The following is a 23,701-nucleotide window of genomic DNA, read 5'->3' on the forward strand; positions in this document are numbered from 1 at the left end:
AGTCCCTAAATCCCAATTTTCATCTTTCCAACACCACAGAATGTCTGCCTTACCTTTCAGCCTCTATTTCTGTTCAGCTTTATCAACAAATTTGTCAAAAGGAAAACTGTTGCCCAGATTTAGATTCATTCTTCTGAGTTTCTCTTCTCTTGAGCATTTCAGCCCCTTAAGTCCTGGCTATCTTGGCAGCCTCAAACTCCAATTATTGTATTCCAGGCTCCAGGAGATTGCCTACAGCTCTGTTGCCTTCTCTTCCTCTTGCCAGTCACCCTCCAGCTTCTTGGTCTCTTGCTCTCTCCCAACAGTCAATGCTCACAGGAGAGAAGCAATATGCAGAAAGTTGGGCTCATCTCAGTGGGCTTCCATTCTCTCCAGGAACTCATTGTTCAAGTCTGGTGCACTAGAAGCAATATGATGTCTTCAAACAGATGTCTTTGTTTTAATATTCTATCTGTATTTCTTGTTGTTCTTGGTGGGAGTTCTGATTTGCTACAAGCTACTTCATCACAGCCAGAAGTAGAAATGATTAAATAACTTTTTGATATTAAATTTCTACATTTGTCAGAACCTACTTATTTATATGGCCTTTACTCTTGAGGGGATTACTTTTCAAAGTGACCAAAAATATTTCTACCTTTTTCTTCTTATATCTGGTTTTTGTCCTATTGTAAAGCTCTGAGAAGAAACAGTGGAGGAGAATGGTACCTGGTTTATTTAGTTACATGGATGAACACTCTCTTCTAAATATTTGTTTACATAATGCAAATCAACATTAAATCCTTGGTAATCTGTATACTTTAAAATCTTTGGTAAACATGGTTACCAGTTCTGGCTCCAAACAACTCTACAATATAGATTATTTCCTTTTGTCTGAAGGGGAAGCTGAGACAAAGAGTAGGTAAAAACCCTGCCCAAAGTTCCAGAATTTGAGGCAGGGCTGGAATTCAAACTGAATACACCACGTGTGGAGATCTCAGCTTGAAACTATGTTCTTATGAACAAAGAGCTTGGTAGAATCATTGTCCTTAACAGCTGGGAAATAGGAATTACATGATTGGGAGGTAGTGGGGCAATTTAATACAAATTGTACCTTAGCAGAGTTCATCTGGACTTCTTTATTCTTGACATTTAAAGATCTTTCACAATTGATTTCGAAGCAGGCCAGTCCTCCCCCTTTCTTTTATTATGAATGAGCCTAGAGGCAGGGGCCTCAAAGCTGCAACTTTCCTTCAGGCTTTATGTTCTCAAATGGAAAAAAAGGGGCTTCCTGTGTGGGAACCTTCTCTTCAGATGTTGAGAACACAGAGCAGCCTCTTGATCATGAGAAGAGATGTATAAAGACCTCTAAAATCCCCCAGATTTTTAACTTCTAACTGAAGGATTGTCAATACATTAAACAGTCATTTAAATTTAAACAAGATCTGAAGTCAAATGCAAAGCACATGTACTAAAAGCAAACTCTAGTAGGAGAGGAAGAGACACCCACTTGGGAAATTCATAACAACACTGGTCCCTGAGGAATAGTCTTCATTAGTTCAGGGAAGAATCATAGCCACACCTTAGAAGGTTGGAAAAATGGTCCCTTTGGACTTGGAGGTCCAGGCAGCAGAAGTTCCTGGGCCCTATGGACAAAAAGCATGGCTGAGATGTCATAACTCTCATTTCTGTATCTGTCCTGGCTTTGTTGCTGTTGTCACTGATGTAATTGTTAACTGGTGAAGAGGTTCAGATTTCAAACATCTAATCAGAGGCATCCAGTCAGCCCATAGACATCAGCTTTTGGTCTTTCCCTTCAACTCTTCAACTCCTATGTTACCTTTTCAAAGGCACAGATGATAGAATGACCTGCTCTACTCTTCTGGTTTTAACAACCACTTTAAAAAACTGTCTACGTGTCTCCAATACTACATGCCCTTCTCTCTCTATGTCTCTAGCCACATGGTGGAGCCGGCTACCTGGCTGTCCCACTGTCTACAAACTCAACATCATCAGTGAAACCAAAGTCATCAGTGTTTCCCACAAAACCTACATCTTTCCTATTTCTTTGTTACTGTCATCCCTCAGGCTCCGTGATGTATGATTTTACGAGAGGTCAGGTCCAGGTTAGGGGAGAGCTATAGGGCACTGGACATTAATAAATAACATCATCTGTCCTTTCAGTTCAGAATTCCTTCAAAAACAATGTGGAAATCAAGGGGTAGGACTAAAGACCCCAAGCTGCAAGACCCACTCCAAGCCTGCACTCCATTCTGCCTGCCCATGCTCCTCTCCTGCTGTGCTTGGAGGCACAGGTCGCTGCTCGCCACATCTCCAGTGCATCTCTACAAGGAAGCTAGCAGCTGGAGGGGGAGCTGCTAGTCTGGGGCACCGTCCACTGTGACAGATGGCAGTCCTCGTACAGCCAACAGTCCAGGCTCAAAGGGCCTTCTGTGATGACGGAGTCCATGACAACAGGAGCCGAGGTCCCAGAAGGCGAGAGAGAGAGAGACTTGATCAAGACAGAACCGAAACCAGAACTCAGGCTCCTGAGTCACAGCTGACAGAGCTTTCCATTTTAACTCTCCATGTTTGTAGATATTTGGATTTCTTTGGGAACAAAGACACTATGTGAATAGCTGCCAGCCTATGTTAAGAATGTAGTGTTAAGAGACTCTCAGTTCACCCACGACTGCAAATCTTATATAAAAGAAGGTGAACCAGTTTTACTGCTTAAATACCAACTCTGTCAACACCAAATGAGATCCCAGCATCCGTGAATTTTTTTTGTATTTACATAATATTGACTGAGATTTTTTTTGTTATAGTAAAATATACTTAAAATCTATTATTTTAGCCAGTTTTAAATGTACAGTTCAGTGGCATTAAGTACATTCACAAGAACCCATCTAGAACTTTTCGTCATCCCAAACTGAAACTCTATACCCATTCAACAATAACTATCCATCTCCCCCCTTCCCCTAGCCCCTGATAACCATTATCCTCCTTTCTATGTCTACGAATTTGACTATTCCAGGTACCTCCTATAAGTGGAATCATACAACATTTGTCCTTTTGTGTCTGGCTTATTTCACTTAGCATAATATCTTCAAGGTTTATCCATGTAGCATGTGTCAAAATTTCATTTTTTTTTTTTTTTTAGAATTTCATCATTGTTGAAGGCTGAATAATATTCTACTACATCTAGAATATATCACATTTCGTTTACCCATTCATCTGTGGATAAACATTTTGTTTCAACTTTTTGGCCAATGTGACTTAATGCTGCTATGATCAGTGGTATTAATCAAGATTTTTTTAAAAAATTTATTTATTTTGAGAGAGACAGCGATAGTGTGAGTGGGGGAGGGGCAGAGAGAGAGGGGGAGAGAGAGGATCCCAAGCAGGCTCCTCACTGTCAGCGCAGAGCTCAACATGGAGCTCAGACTCACCAAATTGTGAGATCATGATCTGAGCCAAAATCAAGAGTTGGACACTCAATCAACTGAGCTACCAAGGCACCCCTTAAAATTTTTAAAAATGTATGAATACCGTATCATGACTCATAACTATGTGTAGACATGGCTGAAAGATAAGTAGGTATGCCCTATGTCCTCATTTCACACTGAAGATTTGACATTTACATCACTTTCATATCCCCTACCCAAATGAAAGTCACTCTCTGTAAAGATTAGTATAGACTTTACAGGACAAAAAAAGGAAAAAAAAAGGAGGAAGAGAAGAGGGAGGAAGAAGAGAGAACTTCTTGATATTTGACTAAAATCATGGGAAATTTGGAGGTGAAATGCTTGAAAAGCTAATAGTGGTATCTGAGTCACAGAGCAACAGTCCCTAGGGTTCAGCCCAGGAGGTTGAAACACCATGAACAGGACTATTGACTGAAGACCAGAGGATTCTAATAGGTTGAGTCAATTCTACAAGAAGGTGTGATTATTAGCACTGAGACAAACTTGGAGTGGCTTAGGGGGTATTGTTCTATCTACATCTTATTATATTTAAAGACCTTTGATCTAAGTCATTATGGATTTGGAAGGAGAGGAAGAAAGACACTGCTGTTCCTCCCCAACTCCACCTCTTTCTCTTTCATTTACCCAGAGTCACCTGTACTGACTGTCATAATTCTACCTAGAAGCTCTAAAGGGCATTGAAGATGAAATAATATAGTACTCTTGGGTGCACTTGGCAGCACACTGACCAAAATGTAGGGCTGTTTTGAAGGGCCCATTTCTGTGCTTGAAGTTGTAAAAGATTTCAGAAAACTCAGCTGAGGTCTGAATGCGTTATAACCCCACTCTGCTGTAATACACAGAATTGGGTTATTATGCTAGTAACCATACCAAAAACAATATAAAGTTCACACACTTAACCTCTGCCCAGGAGAAGCTTTATTTTTATTATTTTTAATTTTAAAACTACTTGAGATTCTAAAATCACTGCAAATGTGGTATGAAGAACTTTTGTTTTCCTGGACCTCTGGAGGCAAGTGTCTGGCACGGTGCTCTCATCCCCAACCCAGGTGGACAATGGAGGCTCAAAGGCTTTGTTCTTGGACATGTAAAAAACGTGTTAGGGAGACCTCAGAAGCAAGTGGAAGAACCTCTAAGGGCAGTTTAAGGGCCAATGAGTGTCTAATTGTCACTGTTACCCTGGTTTGACCTCCAGCCTGTTGTAATATGATTGACATCTATAAATGGTCTCCAACTGAAGTCCTCTGCAATTCACTTCCTCCCAAACCCTGCACTAACTTTAAAGTAGTTAATTTGCCAGCTCAGAAACTTCCAGTGGTTCTCTTTTGCTAAAATCTTATGAGATGAAGCTGCTACGTTACTGGCCCACAAAGCTCTGCATGACAGGGCTCCAAACTTCTCTGGCTCTATGATGGAGGGCATGTAGTGGAGGGAGTTTGTGCTCAGACTCCATGTGTGAGTCTGCCTACCACTGAAACCCGGTTCTACCCCTTACCAGCTGTGTGGCCTTCGGCAAGTCACTAAATCTCTACGTGTCTCAGTTTCCCTATCTGTAAATGGGGATGATAACAGGACCACCCTCACGAAGCTACTGTTAGGATTAAATGAGTTATAGTATGTAAAGCACTGAGAACAGTGTAAGCATTTACATAAGTGTTACCCATTACTATCAAATGTTACCCTACTTCCAGCATCCTGTAAGACAAACCACTCGGTTCCCCAAATACCCTCTCTGGGTTCTATCATTGCATAGGCTCTTCCTCTCCATGGACTGCCCAATGCCAATCTCTTGGTTCAGGCCCTACTCATCCTTCAAGGTCCAGCTCAAATCTTATCAACGCCCCCCACCCCCCCATACACACAGCCTCTCCTGCTTCCTGGAAGAAAGGCCTGTGCACACATCTCTTACTGTTTTATGTTATGGTTCCTATAATCATGCCTTAAATAAGAGAGAAAATAAAAGTGCTGTGCATATTATAAAGTGCTACACAAATATGATTCCAGCACTAATGGGATCATTTTATCTCCACTACAGTACTTGGAGCTGCATGAGGGCAGGGATCACATCTGTTACCTTTGTTTCTCCCACAGTGCTTCATACAATATAATATGTGAGTAAAGTTTTTCAATGGAAGAGTGAATGACTAATACTGTAGAATAGTTAATCAGATGGGTTTTCCATGGAAAGGTCACCCAGGGAATGGAGAGCCTGAGGCAAATGTGTTGATGGGGGGGTGGGGAGAGGAGGAAATATTTTCAGACCATGCGCATTTTTCAGGTATGGCAGGCCTGTGCCGGAGGCCATTGTGGGAGACTCTAAGAAGCCAGCTGGTGGGCAAGTCAGGAGGATGTTCAGCATCTTTAAAGGTTTCTTCTGGGGACTTCTTTTTAATTCAAACCAGGGAAGTGTTCCAGGCTTTGCTTCCTACCTTCTATGTCATACCCTCCCCCCACCCCTCACCTAGTTTTCCTGGTTTCATTCTGTGTCTTCACACAGAAATTAACCTTGTCATGCTCAACCAAAAGAAAATTTACTTAGAAGAACAATGGGGGATCAAAGAACAAAGGAAACTGGGACCAAAGCTTGGAAAAAGACAGGAGTTAGAACTGTAGCGGTTTGGGCATCAGGAACCACAGCGGCTGCCATGCCACAGGAAGAGCTTGGTTACGGGCTGCCACCATAGTTGTGTCTCTTCCATCCTTGAGCACCTGCCAAGTCCAAGCCCAGGAGAGAAAGTCCAACTGGCTGTGGGGGGGTGGGGGGGTCACATGCTCATGCCAGGCTGCAGTTGGGGGAAAGTGGAGGATCTGGCCCTTTTGGCTTCTGTCATAGAGGCAGATACTGTGTCCTATTAGAGGTATACACAGAGAGGCAAACTTGATAACTTGGGGAAAAAAATAGGCAAAAACTGTTGGGAAGGGAAACTAGATGCTGACAGTTAAGTACCAAAAACAACCACCACACTGTATTTCTCATTCTGTATCTTGATTCTCCTTTCCAACCTAGCCCACCTGGATGGATAACTTTTCTGAAAAGCACTATGGTGTTTTGATTCTGCTTCTCTTGCAAGAGGCTGACTTTTCTTTCTTGGTGGCGTGTGCTGTGCCTAAGAGCCAAGGATGCCATTCCTCATGCTACTGGGATGCCCAAGCCCAGGTCCAGGGCCCTGTGCCCATGCTTATTGGCAGAAGCAGTAGAGATCAGACACAGGGTACATGACGGGACTGTGGCCTGGAACTCAGGGCACCAGAAGCAGAGTCACAGTAGAAAGAGAAGGTGAGAAGGAAAGCAAAACAAAGTTAGCCCTGTAGTCATGCCATTCCATCCCTCACCCATATGCACTTAGTGCTGAGGATCCTGAACAGGAGTCAGGAAGGGTCACCTCCATTTTAAGTTCTGTTGACTGGAACTACTGTCTGTAGCAGGGTCTGGTGTGGAAGGAACAAAAAAAAAGTGAGGGAGAGTATCATGGAGGAGGCATTTCTGGGAAAGCTCTTCTCATTCACAAAACATGACAGAAGACAGGGAAGGTCCCCTTTCTGTCTCCTGCCTTTGTTGCCTGCATATAACAGGTGACACCTGACAGCCATTTGGGGGCTATGAAGGGACAAACCTGGGGACAAGAGACTACTCCCTGAGGAAGAGCAAAAAAAGAATCAGACCAGTTCTTGATGCCTTTGCTGAGTTACTTCATTAATGGACTTTGAAACTTGACAAGTCCTCCAGACTTTCAGGTACATCAGGTACTATATTTCATTACTGTTGAAGATACTAGTTGTGTTAGAAATAATCCTAACCTGATACAGCCTTCTAGCCACTACTCTACACACCAGACACATTCTAAGATGCCACTGACATCATCTAACCTTGGAGTATGAGCCCACAGAGGGAAATTCTCCCCACACACAAAAGGAGAGGGCTTTCTGCAGCTGTACAGTTAACACATGTCTTGGGCCAGCCCTCCTATTCCTATCCTTTGTCTTTTTTGGACAAGCATCATGTAATTTGGGACCACAGATATTGGGTAATTACCATAGCAATGATTAGAAATTCACTTCAGGAATAAGGAAATATAATTATAGTCTCATTGCAGCTTGTTTCCATGACAACAGGGGCATTTGCAATTGATCAGCAGTTTTCTTCTAAACAGATCCGTGAGTCTCATTCAAATGAAATGCTAAAGAGCAATTAAGTATCCTCATCGAACAAACTAGAGTTGCTGGAAGAGACTGGAGTCAATATATTTTGTGTGGCATCATGGAAGCTCATCCCAGACTTCGGTATTCTATGAAAATATATGGTACCCAATAGGCTATGGAGCCTAATTATTACAACAGAAACAGGACAGTTCAAAAAAATTCAAGGAAGAGGAGGGAATTTTGGGATCTTAAATGCACGCACTCTTAGAACTAGAAATCAAAGATCACTTACTCCAGTCCCTAAGCTTAGTCCTGTGTCTCCATCACATAGGATGAGCAATTGTCTAACCTGCCGGGAGAATTCTGCAAGGACTCCACGAGTTTGCATGCTGTCTGTTCCACTCCTCAGTTGCTCCACCTGGACAAAGATCTTTTTATAAACCTCTCTACTCATCATCTGAATCAACTGAGTTTTGGTCTATGCTCTGGAAATAGAAAACTAGTATCCACATCCTCTTTATATCAGTAATAACATTACCCTGCATTTGTAAAGTGCTATTTTATAGCAGGTAGTGTAATGTCACATGCATTTTTTTGGTCCTCATAATAAGTGGGGAAAGAGCGTGGAGAGAGCATATCCATTTAACAGATGAAGGGCCTGGCTTGGGTCAGATCACACAGCTCACGAGTGAAAGCAACTGCATGCACAAGAGACTCTGGCTCCTGATCTGTTGCTCTCCCACACAGTGTATCATCAACCTTCATCCCCTCTAAACTTACTCAGTCCAGCTCCCTTAGTTTTCCTGCTTAGTCCCTAAATTTCATTGAGTGGTTTTGTACATCTTTTCTAGTCCCAATTCAATCAGCACATCGCAGGCTCCTATGGGTAGAGGATAAATGATCAAGTAGTCTAAGTCTTTTCTGACTTGACCTTCTGAAAAGCAGGAAGGCCAAGTGATCCAAGGTACAACATGGGTAATCAGGGAGCCTGAACTCTACTGTCATTTCACTGGTGACATGTCTCACTATGCTGTCACCATGTACAGTGATACTCTGTACCATGGTGGGAAACTGAAGGATGAATCAGCTAAACATTGACTTGTACAGTGGGAAGAGTCGGTATGGCAAAAAAGAGCAGTATTTGTACATTTAGTAAATGAATAATTTGAATGCCTGCTATGGCCCAGGCACAATTCTAAAGCCTGGAAATACAATGGGTACCCTACAGGCCTACCTTTGTGGGAAGGTAAAGGAAACTGAGAACAATGGCAGGGAGGCCTGATCTAGGCTAAGGGGGTCAGAGTAAGCTTATTCCCTGAGGAAGGCACATTTGTGCAGAAAAGTGAAGGATAAAGAGGAATTAGCGTGCTTATAAGAGTGCGTGCTTACACCCTCAAGCAAGTGGAGATAGGGTGGGGTTGTTCAAGAGGAAAGGATTACCACATGCAAAATCAGCTGACTGGAATTCTAATCACATATCTAACATGAACAGCACTGTACTGTGATCTCTTTAAGCCTCAGTGTCCCCATTTCTAAAGTGAAGGTATTGGATCAGGACTAAAAAATTACCTTAGATTTTAACACCGGTGTGCGTGCGTGTGTGTGTGTGTGTGTGTGTGTGTGTGTGTGTGTCTACTGAATAAGGGTATCATATAAGTAGAGAGTAGGATTGATATCTCCTTTTGTGTGTATGTGTGAGCAGGGCTGCATGGGGTCAACCATAGACAATTTTTTCTTCTCTTTATAGTCCAGAGGTCTTTTTTTAAAAAACATCTATCATGCCATGAATTCATACAAACAGATTCCAGCAGCTCAGGCTCCTCTCCACTGGCTCTAACAAAGTGTGCTTCTCTGGGTGGAGCAGGCTGGCACCTGAATCCAAGTATCTTTCTCTTTCACTTCCTTTTTCTGATCATTTTCCCCTCACATGTTTCTAGGAGCTATCTTGGTTCTTAGGGTGCTTAATATGCTCAACATACATACATGAATTCTCCTGGCAAGAATCTTGTCCAACAGGACCTACAGCATTCTGGGTAATATTATAGACCCTTCCAGTTTTGTCATAGTAACATCTGTGGGGCATTTCCTTTTGATAGTGCCCAATTCCCTTGATGTCTATAATAACACTTTTCTTATAGATTCACATGTATGTGGCCATATAACAACTCTATGTTTCCTAAAAGGCACAGGCAACTATTTTTAAACAGGCAGTCTCAGACATAACCTGTATTTTTTCTCTCATGTCCTCTCTCCCTTCAAGCTGAACACCTCCCTCAATGCAGGGGCTCAACACCCTCAAGCAAATGTGTGCAGCTGCTTCTCCTTCCAAGCCAGCCTGCTCTAGCCTGCAGTGATGTCCTACTTCATAATTATCCCCTTCTGTTCCGCTCCAAATTTCTACCTCCTATTTTAGGGATTTAGGAGAGGAGAATAAGCCCTGAATCTCTCCTGCCTATACAAACTTATCACCTCAGCCAGGTAGGACTTCAACAATGCCACATTCACTACTTTAAAAAAATACATTTACTGAGATATAATTCACATACCCTAAAATTTCATTCATTCAAAGGGTACATTTCAATGATTTTTAGTATATTCAAAGAATTGGGCTACTATCATCACCACCTAAGTTTAGTTTTTATCATCCCAAAAAGAAACCACGCTCATTAACAGTCACCTGCCACCCTACCCCATGCCTGGCAACCACAAATCTTTCTGTCTCAATGAATTTGCCTATTTGAGACATTCATATAAATATAATCATACACTAGGTGGTATTTTCTAACTTCCTTCTTTCACTTAGCATAGTGTTTTCAAAGTTTATCCATGTCATACCATGTATCAGTATTTCAAATATTCCATTGCATGGATATATAACACATTGTATTTATCCATCCTTTTTTTTCAAAGTAGGCTCCACACCCAACATGGTACTTGAACTCACAACCCCAAGATCAAAAGTCACGTACTCTACTGACTAAGCCAGACAGGCACCCCTATCCATTCATTTTTTGATGGACTTTTGGACTGTTTCAACGTTTTGACTACTATGAATAATGCTGTTATGAACATTTGTGTACAGGTTTTTGTGCAGACATGTGTTTTCATTTCTCTTGGGTTATATACCTGGGATTGGAACTGCTGGGTCATATAGTAACTCTATGATTAACATTTTGATGAACCATCAAACTATGGCTATACCATTTTACATTACCATCAACTCTGTATTAGGGTCTAAATTTCTCTACGTTCTCACCAACACGTTATTGTCTTTATTTATTTATTTATTTATTTATTTATTTATTTATTTTTTATAGCCTTCCTAATGGTTGTGAAGTTCTATGTTATTGTGGTTTTGATTTGCATTTCCCTGATAACTAATGATGTTAAGCAAGTATGTTTTCATAATGAACCTTGTAATATTTTCTTTGGAGACATGTCTATTCAAGTAATTTATCCATTAAAAATTTTTTTGGTCATCTTATTACTGAGTTATAAGAGTTCTTTACCTATTCTGAATATAACTCCCTTATCAGATGTATGGTTTGCAAATGTTTTCTTCCATTCTGTGAATTGTCTTTTCATTTTCTTCATGGTATTGTTTGTAATGCAAAAGTTAATTTTGATGAAGTCCAATTTACCAATTTTTTCTTTTGTCACCTGTGCTTTTGGCACCTAAGAAATCATTATCTAACCATGAAGGTATATTCCTTTGTTTTTATCTAAGAATTTGACAGTTTTTAAAAATTTTTTATTTATTTTTTTAATGTTTATTCATCTTCAAGAGAGACAGACAGAGCATGAGTGGGGCAGGAGCAGAGAGAGAGAGGGAGACACAGAATCCAAAGCAGGCTCCAGGATCTGAGCTGTCAGTACAGAGCCCGATGTGGGGCTTGAACCCATGAACCGTGAGATCATGACCTGAGCCGAAGTCGGAAGCTCAACCGACTGAGCCACCCAGGCGCCCCAAGAATTTTACAGTTTTAACTTTTACATTTAGGTCTGTAATCCATTTTGAATTGGCTTGTGAATGGTGTAAGAAGGGAGTCCAGGGTGACTGGGTGGCATCTGACTTCAGCTCAGGTCATGATCTTGCAATTAGTGGGTTCGAGCCCTGCATCGAGCTCTGTGCCCACAGCTTGGAGCCTGGAGCCTGCTTCAGATTCTGTGTCTCACTCTCTCTCTGCCCCTCCCCCACTCACTATCTCTCAAAAATGAATAAACATTTTTAAAAAATTAAAAAAAAAGAAAAGAGTCCAAATTCATTCTTTGGCATATTGTTATTCAACTGTCCCAGCACCATTTGTAGAAAAAGACTATTCTTTACCCATTGAATTGCTTGGCACACATAGTGACGATCAGTTGACTACAAATGTGAGGGTTTATATTTGTACTCTCATTTAAATTCCATTAATCTACATCTATCCTTATGCCAGTACCACACTATTTAGGTTACTGTAGCTTTGTAGTAAATTTTTTTTTGAATTTTTAAGTTTTATTTAAATCTAAGTTAACATATAGTGCAATAATGATTTCAGGAGTAGAATTTAGTGATTCATCATTTACATATAACACCCAGTGCTCATCCCAACAAGTGCCCATCATCCATTTAGCCCATCCTCCACCCACCTCCCCTCCAGCAACCTCAGTTTGTTCTCTGTATTAAAGAGTCTCTTACGGTTTGTCTCCCTCTATGTTTTTATCTTATTTTTCCTTCCCTTCCCCTATGTTCATCTGTTGCATTTCTTAAATTCCACATGAGTGAAATCATGTGATATTTGTCTTTCTCTGACTTATCCTGCTTATTAGCATAACGCACTCTAGTTCCATCCATATTGTTGCAAGTGGCAAAGTTTCATTCTTTTCGATCGCCAAGTAATATTCCAGTGTGTATACACACACACACACACACACACACACACACACACACCCCATATCTTCTTTATCCGCTCATCAGTTGATGGATATTTGGGGCGCTTTATAGTAAGTTTTAAACTCGAGAAATGTGAGCCCTCCAAGACTATTTTGCTTATTCTGGATCCCTTGCATTCCCATATGAATTTTAGGACCTGCTTGCCAATTTCTGCAAAAAAAAGTCAGCTGGGAATTTGACAGGAATTGTACTGAATCTGTAGATCAATTCGGGGGCTATTGACATCTTAACAATGTTAAGTTTTCCAACCAATGAATGGTGATACCTTTCCATCTATTTAGATCTTTTTAAATTCTTTCAATGGTATGTTATCCTTTTTTCAGTGTACAAGTCTTTTGTTTATTTTTTATTTTATTTTTAATGTTTATTTATTCTTGAGAGAAAGAGAGAGAGAATGAGGGAGGGTAGGGTAGGGCGGGGGAGACAGAGGATCCAAAGCGGGCTCTGCACTGTCAGCACAGAGCCTGGTGCAGGGATCGAACTCACGAACCGTGAGATCATGACCTGAGCTGAAGTCAGACATTTGACCAACTGAGCCACCCAGGTGTCCCTATTTATTTATTTATTTATTTATTTTATTTTATTTTATTTAATTTTTTAAGTTTATTTCCTTTATAGTAATCTCTACACCCAGTGTGGGGTTCAAACTCATAACCCTGAGATCAAGAGTTGCATGCTCTTCTGACTGAGCACCCCTGTATTTCTTTTATTAAATTTATTCCTAAGTATTTTATTTCTTTTGATGCTATTGTAAATGGAATTGTTTTCCTAGTTTCAGATTGTTCATTGCTAGCATACTGAGATACAAAAACTTCAATCTTATATCCCGCAGCCTTGTTTAATTTTGTAGATTCCTTGGGCTTTTTTATATATAAGATCATGGCATCTGCAAATAGTTTTGCTTCTTCCTTTCCAAGATCAATACCTTTTATTTATTTTTCTTGCCTAATTGCCCTAGCTATAATTTATAGTACAGTATTAAAAGCATATCCTTGTCTTGTTCCTGATCTTAATGGGAAACACAACCATTCTTTCACCATTGAGAATGGTATGAGCTGTGATATTTTTGGAGATGTCCTTCCTCAAGTTAAAGAAGTTCCCTTTTAGTTCTAGTTTTAAGAGTTTTTATCATAGTGTGTTGGATTTTGTCAAATGTTTTTTCTGCATCTATTGAGATGATCATGTGGTCTTTGTCCTTAATTTTATTAATATGGTATATTATATTAATTGATTTTGTATGATTAACTAACCTTGCACTTTTGGGATAAATCCTGCTTGATTATGGTGTATTATCCTTTTTGTATGCTGTTGGATTCAGTATTTTGTTGTATTTTGTTGAGGATTTTTATTTCTATATTCATAAGGGAAATTGGTCTGTAGTTTTCTTTTTTGTGATGGTTATGCCGGCTGTGGTATTAGGGTAACACTGGCCACATACAGTGACTTGGAAAGTTCCCTCCTATTCTATTTGCCACATTCATTCTTGCATGTAAGTCTGCTCATGCCATTCCAGATCTGAAAGGTTTATGCCTTGCCCATCAGCCATTCTGTGTCCTGCCCATCATCTGGAGCCAGTCCAAGTCCTCCTCATGCCTGAACCCTTTTTTGACTGCTATAGTCCCAGAGTGAGCCCGCCCTCATGGAAGCTCCTTTGGTTCTCAATGTGCCTACAGCTGGCACTTACTATAAGGAGCTGTAGCTGAGATAATATAGTAAATGCTGGGTGTGAGGTAGAAACTGGAAGCAGGACAAGTGGGGAGGAATCCTAGGAGCAGCAGAGCCTCAGTAAGGCAGCAAAGGCAGGAAGACACCTGAGCCTGGTGATCCACGACTAGTAGAATTCAGGGCCATGTGACTCGCTCCCTGGTAAGGCTAGAGCTTCTTCAGAGTTAGAATGGGTGGTTAAGAATGCCCTCTTTCCTGCTTAATTACTGGCTCAGCAACTTACCAGCAAGTCACTCTCCAGCCTTAGTTTTCTTCCCTTTGAAGTGGGGATAGTGTGAGGAACAAGACATGAATGTCCATGCTCACCACTTTTATTCCACATAGTACTGAAAGTCCCAGCCAGAGCAATTAGGCAAGAAAAAGAAAGAAAAGGCATTCAAATTAGAAAAGAAGAAGTAAAACTGTCACTATTTGTGGACAGGACTTTATATATGGAAAACCCTAAAGATTTCACCAAAAAACTGTTAGAACAAATAAATGAATTCAGTAAATTTGCAGGATACAAAATCAATACACCAAAATCTGTTGCATTTTTATATACTAACAATGAACTATCAAAAAGAGAATTAAGAAAACAATCCCATTTACAATTGCATTAAAAACATAGCCAGGAATAAGTTTAACCAAGGGGGTGAAAGACCTGTACACTGAAAATTGTAAGATATTGATAAAAGAAACTGAAGAAGACACAAGTGGAAAGATATTCTGTGCTCACTAATTGAAAGGACTGTTAAAATGTTGTTGTTAAAATGTCTATACTACCCAAACCTACAGATTCAATGCAATGCTTATCAAAATTCCAACGGCATTTTTCACAGAAATAGAACAAACATTCCTAAAAGTTGTATGGAGCCACAAAAGAGACTGAAGAGCCAAAGCAATCCTGAGAAACAAGAACAAAATTGGAGGTAACACAAACCCTGATTTCAAACTACACTATAAAGCTACAGTAATCAAAACATGGAATGTTTTGGAATATATGGAACCAGCATAAAAAAGAGACATAGTGACCAATAGTACAGAATATAAAGCCCAGAAATAAACACCTACATAAATGGTCACTTAATTTATAACAAATGAGGCAAGAATATACAGTAGGGGAAGGACAGTTTCTTCAATAAATGGTGCAGGGAAAACTGGACAGCCATGTGCAATGGCTGAAATAAGACCACTATCTTACACCATGTACAAAAATAATTTAAAATGGATTCAACACTTGAGTGGAAGACCTGAAACCATAGAACTAGAAGAAAACATTGGCAATAAGCTCTCTGACATCAGTCTTGGTGATTATTTTTTAGATCTGACTCCAAAGGCAAGGGCAACAAAAGCAAAAATAAACAAGCAGGACTATATCAAACTAAAAAGCTTCTGCACAGCAAAGGAAACCATCAAAAATACGAAAAGCCATCCTCCTAATTGGGAGAAGATATTTGCAAATCATATATCTGAAAAAGGGTTAATATCCAAAATATATAAAGAATTCATACAACCCAATAACAAAAAACACTCTGATGAAAAAATGGGAAGAGGATCAGAACATTTTTCCAAAAAAGACATAAAGATGGCCATGAGGCACATTAAAAAATGCTCACCAACACTAATCAGGGAAATGCAAATGAAAACCACAATGAGGTATCACCTCACACACGTTACAATGGCCATCACCAAAAAGACAAGAAAAAACAAGTGTTGGCAGGGATTTAGAGGCAAGGGACCCTTGTGCACTGTTGGCCAAAATATAAATTGGTGTAGCCACTATGGAAAACAGTATGGAGGTTCCTGAAAAATTTAAAAATAGAACTACCATGTAATCTAGCAATTCCACTACTGGCATTTATCTGAAGAAAACAAAAACACTAATTTGAATACATATATGCACCCCTTGTTCACTGCTACATTATTTACACAAGGCAAGATATGGAAACAACCTAAGTGTCCACCAATGGATGAATAAAGAAGATGTTACACACACACACACACACGCTGGAATACCACTCAGTCATAAAAAAGAATGAAATCTTGCCATTTGTGATATATGGATAAACCTTGAGGACATTATGCTAAGTCAGACAGAGAAAGGCAAATACTGTATGATCCCACTTACAAGTGGAATCTAAAAACTAAAACAAGTGAACATGTAAAACAAAACTAATAAATACAGAAATAGACTGATGGTTGCCAGAGGGGAGGAGGTTGAACAGTTGGTGAAATGGGTGAAGGGGGTCAAGAGATACAAATTTCCAGTTATAAAATAAATCATGGCAATGTAATACACAGCATGGTGACTACAGTTAATAATACTATCATTTTTACTGTATATATTGTTCTATATATTGTATTGTATATATTATTTATATCATATATTTGATCTTAAAATCTTAAAAGTCTTTAAAGTGCTCATCACAAGAAAAAATTTTTTTATACCTTTGTATGGTGACAGATGGTAACCAGACTTATTTTGCAGTATATATAAATACTGAATCATTATGTTGTACATCTGAAACTAATATGATACATGTCAATTATATCTCAATTTTTGAAAATAAGAAATGGGGATAATAATGTCAACCTCGGAGTGTGTGAACATTATATGAGTTCAACTATGCAAAACCACATTGCATTAAGTTCAATAAGTGGTAGCTTTAATATATGCCATTGGATATTCTCTGTGAAAAAAAGGTTTGTGGTTAAAGGAGTCTTGGAAATGTTCCATAATACATCCCCCTTCTCAGAAATTCCCAGGGCACATTAGCATAGTAAAAGCTCTGAAAAGTCCTATGTAAAGGATCCTATTTGTTTTGGCCCAGAATTTCCCCAACCTATTTTTTTTTTCTTTTTTTGCCAAGCTGACCCTCTCCCCCTTTTTAAATTTAACACATTTTGGGAAACACAATTTTAGTTGCATTTAATTAATAAAGGAAGTCACATTAAATTGTTAAAAACTGAACTTGTTTTACTATTTTGCTTTCCCCACAGGCATGTATAATTTAAAAGCAGTAGCCTAGGAGAAATAAAGGCTTCTAACCTAGAGAAAGAACAGTATGCGTTAAAAGCCCAAAGGAAATGAGAAATTTCAGGCAGAAGGAGCAGATCAATAATGAGCTATTTTTGGCCATGGAGACATTTCTAGAATTACAGATTCTTGGAGTTTGACAGCATGTTAAAGTTCAACTCCTTTAAATTCCCACCAAGTGCAGAATTTCCCCTTCATCAGTCCAAACTCCTTCTGGCACATACCCAGCCTCCCCAGTTTTAGGCAGCCCTAGTATTTAGGAAATTCTCCCTCACACTGGGCTGAAATCTGCCTCCTTGGAACCTCCACCCAAGACCATGCTAACAGAATTTTGAGTTTTGTGTTTTAGTGAGAGCTGGAGATAGCAAATAAAATGCACAGAAATTCTGTGAATCATTACACAATCTAAAGTAACATGATTATTGAGCAGTAAACTGAAAATAAAAAATTATAGGAAATATATTATACTTCCATTAAAAAAAAGAAGTGTTGGAAACAACATCTTTAATTTTCTCCATCTGTAAATAGGGCAAATATTCAGAAATTCAGCTATACTGTAAGCAATGAATGTAGTATTTACTTTGCGGGTGGAATTATTTTGCAACTGTCAATTTTTGAGAAGAAAAGGGGAATGTGTATTTTAAATAATTCCTGTTTTCTTGTCTTTTTAATTTAAAAAATAGTTAAAGAGACATTTTTAAAAATTCTTCATCCAAAGCTTATCTCTCCCGATTCCTTTATTATAAAAACAAGTGCTAAATAATTAAAATATAGTGTATGTCTCATAAATATAGGTTTATTAACAAAAACCAATAATAAGAACAGGTGGCATTACCTTTATTTTACAGAAGTGCAGGTGTCTGAATCAATATGAAATTCCAAGGCTTTGTATAACTTAAAATCTAAGGAAAACTCCAAGGGGTAGACGGAATAGAACTTAAATGGGGAGAGAACCACCAGGATCCAGGCTCTTCTAAGTGTCTAAAATCATTCAGTAAGAAATCAGGGACTTGGCAAAACCATAAAAAAGGACAGCCTGTGTTTTCACAGAACAGTCCTTCTAAAGGAGAACCTTCTAGACTCAACCTCATTTTGCATTAAACTACTAGTTGGTCACATTTTAGTATCTGTTACCACATTCTGATACTGTGAGGCAGAAACAGTTCACATTCCAATTTTCCACTGTAGAAACTGAAGTAAAATCAAAACATTTATACTGAACAATACTCAAGCATATCTTAGTACATAATGACATCCCAACCACTGGATGGGCTTAGTGCTACCTGTGTTCTCCTTCCAGTGAAATAATTTCCTATAGTTAAATTCGATAGTATTCTTACTAAAGATAATGGAAGACAAATAACAGGCCTGTTGAGGAAGAGAGTCAATATCAGTTAGGACCCAGTAATGCTGTCACCGAGCACTGCAAAGCTTAATGTGCCACTGCTTGCCTAAGGATTCTGCATGTAAGTTGTGCTCAACTGGAGTGTCTATTAGAATTTACTTACTGACATACATCACACAGGATGTTTTCGTTCTTGTCCTTGAATTACAGTAAAAATATCACAGATTACCTCATCTATTCCTTCCACATGTATTACGGCAAGTTGTGCCGTGCCAGGCATTCATAGGAAACAGTTTTTGAGCACCTAATACGAGGCTGAATAAAACCCGGTCCCTGACTTCATGGAACTGGCAGTCAAGTGAGACAGACAAGCAAATCAATAATTTCCATAGAAAGTGACAAGTTCTTTGCTGGAGCCAGGTGCGTGATGCTAGGGGAATGCCGGCAAGGGCAAACAAATCAGATCAAGGAGTGGGAAAAGGCTTCTCAGAGGAGCTGACTTCTAAGCTGTCAGTAGCAGAGTTTAATCATCTCTGACTCTAACTTCAATTCCCAGCACTCAGGTGAGAAACTACTTCCTGACCCTGCTTTTCTGAGTTCTTGACACAGTCATGGCCAGATTTAGTACCTGTGCTCTAAGAAGCAAAGGGGGGTGAGGGCGGGGAAGAAGAAGAAGGAGGGAGAGAAAGAGAAAGGGGAGGGGCAAGGAGAGGTGGGGGAAAGATGTAGAGAGAAACATAGAAAACAAAGAGCAGAAGCCAAAGCTCTATGACTTACAGACTCCAGAAGTCGTTAGAGATTGCCAGAGGTAGAAAGGGTGACCACTTTGTGCCTGAGCAGTCTATGTTCTCAACATGGATGTACAATCTAATCTGTAACCACCCTGTCTCTTCGTCTAGCAACAGGGCATGGGAATGCAGTCTCCTTCTATCCAGATTAACTTACTGAGCCAAACCAGCGGGGTGCTGCCTCTATCACCAGTGAAGGCAGCAAAATGAAGGCACAGATCCCTGTGCTTTCCCAGAAAATGAGGCCAGACTCGTTGCCAATTCCCCATGGTGACATCTCCACACAGAATGCACAAAGTACCCCAAGCCTTCCATCTTCCCAGAGATGCAACACATCTGTGACTCCACCCTTGCCTCCTTTGGGATCCCATTCCCCACCCTGGAACTCTGCTAAAATCTGGGGGAGAAACAGTATGAATTATTACCTTAGATTGTCTTCCAGGGTCTCCTCATCTGAAGAGAAGGTCCCATTGCTGACACTCTGGGGAGAGTGACTCTTACTCCCTGCTGACGCCTCCTGGGACAACAAAGTGTCTTTCTTTTTCCTTTTACCAAACAACTTCTTAAAAGGCTGGAATTTACCTCCTTTCTTCTTGTCTGTGGATTACAAGATGAACACACACTGCAGTTTGACAGGGCTGCACTTCTGAGCCTGAGAGCAAATTACAACTGAGCTGCCTCTGGCCAAGGGAGAAGGGGCAAAGGGCAGCCATCAGAGTGAATGAGCGACCAAGCCCTGTGCCAGGAATGACACGGCCAGCCCCAGTCCGGGCACAGTCAGGCAGAGGCAAGCCAAGGGCACAGTAAGTCTCCTGTCACCGGGCTCCCAAGAAGCACCTGGGATGACACAGAGGGGTTCCGAGGCTCACAGTGGCCTCAGAGCACCCCTTTGCACATGCCACACAACAGTGGTGCCTGCTCTCTTTAATAGGCAGATGGCCAGGGGCTCCTGGGAGGCTCAGTGGGTTAAGCATCTAACTCTTGATCAGGTGGTGATCTCCTGGCCATGAGATCAAGCTCCAAGTCAGGCTCCACACTGAGCAAGGAGCCTGCTTGGGATATTCTCTCTCTCTCTCTCTCTCTCTCTCTCTCTCTCTCTCTCTCTCCCCCTCTCTCTGCCCCTCCCCACTCATTCTAAAAATTAAAAAATAAAAAATAAAAAATAATTAAAAACAAAAAACAAGCAGGTGGCCAGTGCCCTTCTCCACAGAAGCAGCTGAGAACACATGTTAAGTCAGACGGATGCTCAAAAAATTTCATACACCTATATATATATAACTTTCTATTTATGTGTGTGTATCTACACACACACACACACACACACACACACACACACACACATTCTCCACTGAGAATCACCCTGTTTTAGCCTTTGTTAGAGACAGAAAATAACTGCTAACTCTTGGCATCAGCTTTGCCCCAATTCCCTCCATCCCTATATATTTCCAATTTATTTCTCCCGTCTCCTCTCAGAATCTACTATGAAGAGCCCCAAAGGAGTTGCTATGAACATCTTTCCATATATTACTTCATTCAGTCAGGACCCAGGCTCAGTGCCAGCATTACTGACAGATATTTTAGGTAATACCTTTCAAGTTCTGCTCCTTCAATTACAAATTCATCCATTATCACTCCACTCCCACCTCAGGAAAAAAAGTGTGTATCACCCATACCAGAAGAAGCATCTTCTCAGATCCTTCCTTTTCTTTAAGAAGCTTAAAGAGCCACTTACTCAGGGTCAGACAATCTTTTTTTAAGTTACTTAACCCTTTTTATGCATCACTGCTTTAAGAACTTTCTAAATATTAATTCAGCTAATCCTCACAATGACACTATGAGGTAGATCTTATTAACATCCCCATTTTACAGGTGAGGAGTCTGAGGCACAGAGAGATGAAATAACTTGTCAACATCATGGGAAATGTATCTTAAGTTGGAGTCAGGAGCTCTGAGGGAAAAGAAAATACAAAAGCTCACAATGTGTATTAAGAAATACCTGCACAAAACACACAGGTATGAGTCCCCATCTGAATATTAGAGCCCCCAGACCTCTTCGGGCCATAGTCTACAGAGAAATCTGGGCAAAAAACGAGGTTAAAGATGTGCAAGGTAAGGTAACCATCTCATTTCCTCTGATGATCTTCAGTTCTGATCTTTCTGAAAGAAAGTCTGAAGTGAGGAAAAAGTGGCTTAAACCACTTTGCCTTAAGCTGTAAGACACTGAGATAGAATAGTTACCAATCACAAAAGGACAACAGTCTGGGATCCTTAATATAGGTGCAAATGCTTTCAAACTTCAGTGGTCCCTGAAATAACAATATCACGTTTAAAAGGAAAGGAGACTTGTTATATCAGATGACTCCCTACATAAGGCTTTGCGGTAAGCATATAGTCCTCAAAAAGGAATTTAGTTTTTTTCACTGTGTATTATTTAAAAGACAAGAAAGTGTGTATAATATAATTGAGTCATAACGCTTAAAAATGGTAAAAACAAACAGAACAAACTGGAGGGTTTGATTTCAGAATGTTTGTATGTTTTCAGTGGTTATCAATTCAGGAGTATGAGCCAGAGATTTTCATGACACCTGCTTCTGGCTCCCATCAATGGATAATTTTAAAACATTATAGGGGTGCCTGGGTGGCTCAGTCAGTTGAGCGTTCGACTTCGGCTCAGGTCATGATCTCGTGGTTTGTGGGTTTGAGTCCCATGTCCAGCTCAGTGCTGACAGCTCAGAGCCTGAAGCCTGCTTCAGATTCTGTCTCCCTCTCTTTCTCCCCCTCCCCTGCTTGAACTCTGTCTCTATCTCTCAAAAATGAATAAACGTTAAAAAAAAAATTTTAAACATTATAATCAGTAGCAATTTTTGAAGACCACCAAAGAACATCAAGCAAATGTTAAAAGAGATGACCTTATATGAGTCAATTAAGAAATGTAAATTTAAAAAATTCTGAAAGATGCTACAGGTATCATTATATAACTGGACTGATAAAATAAATGAATGTTTTCTCTACGACTGTCCAAAGCTCAAAATATGTAAACGACACCTAATTTCTAGATTTGGCAGCATTATTATAAATGGTCAAGTAGTAATTTGTGCTACATTCCACTTATTTCTGAGATGAAACTCTTCCTTTTTCCTTGTATACTGACTGCCTTTTTCCCACTACAGAAATATCTAACCCCTAGTTCTCTAATCAGAAATATGCTAGGGGTGCCTGGCTAGCACCCCCAGGGGTGGCTTAGTCAGTTAAGCTTCCAACTCTTGATTTCAGCTTAGGTCATGATCTCTCCCAGCACTGGGCTCTGCACTGGGTGTGTAGCCTGCTTAAGATTCTCTCTCTCCCTTTCCCTCTGCTCCTCCCCTGCTCACGTTCTCTCTCTCTCAAAAAAGAAAGAAAGAAAGAAAGAAAGAAAGAAAGAAAGAAAGAAAGAAAGAAAGAAAGAAAGAAAGAAAGAAAGAAAAAATATTCTAAAACACCATAGCAAATTCTAAAAGTATCAGTTATTACACCATTACCCCCAGTCTGAACCCACAAATCTAGCTTTTAAACTAAATAGAGAACATCAGGTTATGTCAGAATTTATGGACAGGGGAAAAAAATCATCACTTGCTCTAAAGTCAAGGTAGGTTTGGTGGTGTTTAGCTGAGCTGGAACCAAATTAACCACAATGGAAGACAAATTAAATTACAGTTTCTTAGAATAACAACAGGTTAGTTGTGTATTTAACTAATGGGTGTATTTAACTAACTAGTTGTGTATTTAATTAATTGCTCTATACCAGCCAAAAAGGATTATATGGTCCTTTGTATTGCTTCATGCCCGAATGGTGGCAGCCACCATATAAAATTGGTCTGCACTGGTCATATTGTTGGGGAAGATAGGAAGTGAAATGAATCTGGAAGGAGCTGAATACAAAGTCAAGGACAGGACAAAGAAAGCCTTGGGGAGGACACCAGGATACGGAAACCTTAGCTGGGAGAACCTGGTGGACTTCTTGCAAGCACAGAATGGCCTCCTTTAGGCGATCTGTCTGTAGAGCTGGCCCCGTTTGAGGACTGCTTGTGAACCAGGCACTCTGGCACTCTGTACTGCACATTATATGGGCATTCACTTGGCATGAGTACACACATATTATCCTGAAAGATGTGTCAAAGTCCAAATGTCAATGCACTTCTCAAGAGTTACTCAGGAAAAGCTGTTTTGGCAATGCCTTAGTTATTATCACGAAGGTAAGAGAACAGTAAAACCTACTTGAACTATCCATCCAACAACCAGTCCTTCTTACAA

The 23,701-nt window shown here is 40.1% G+C and overlaps 1 protein-coding gene across 16 annotated transcripts in view; it reads right to left on the reverse strand.

Moving 5' to 3' along the window:
* Positions 1–23,701, reverse strand: part of CRACD (capping protein inhibiting regulator of actin dynamics) — a 279,668-nt gene that overhangs the window by 41,755 nt on the left and 214,212 nt on the right. For 14 of the 16 annotated variants that reach the window (XM_058722491.1, XM_058722490.1, XM_058722497.1 and 11 more), the window contains one exon: positions 19,837–20,008. The exons of the other annotated variants lie outside the window; for them this stretch is intronic. In XM_058722491.1, the coding sequence (XP_058578474.1) occupies positions 19,837–20,008 (172 nt within the window). The remainder of the gene's footprint in view (positions 1–19,836; positions 20,009–23,701) is intronic. 16 annotated transcript variants of the gene reach the window in all.

The sequence above is a fragment of the Neofelis nebulosa genome, chromosome 3 (genome assembly GCF_028018385.1).
Source record: "Neofelis nebulosa isolate mNeoNeb1 chromosome 3, mNeoNeb1.pri, whole genome shotgun sequence".
Classification (NCBI taxonomy): domain Eukaryota; kingdom Metazoa; phylum Chordata; class Mammalia; order Carnivora; family Felidae; genus Neofelis; species Neofelis nebulosa.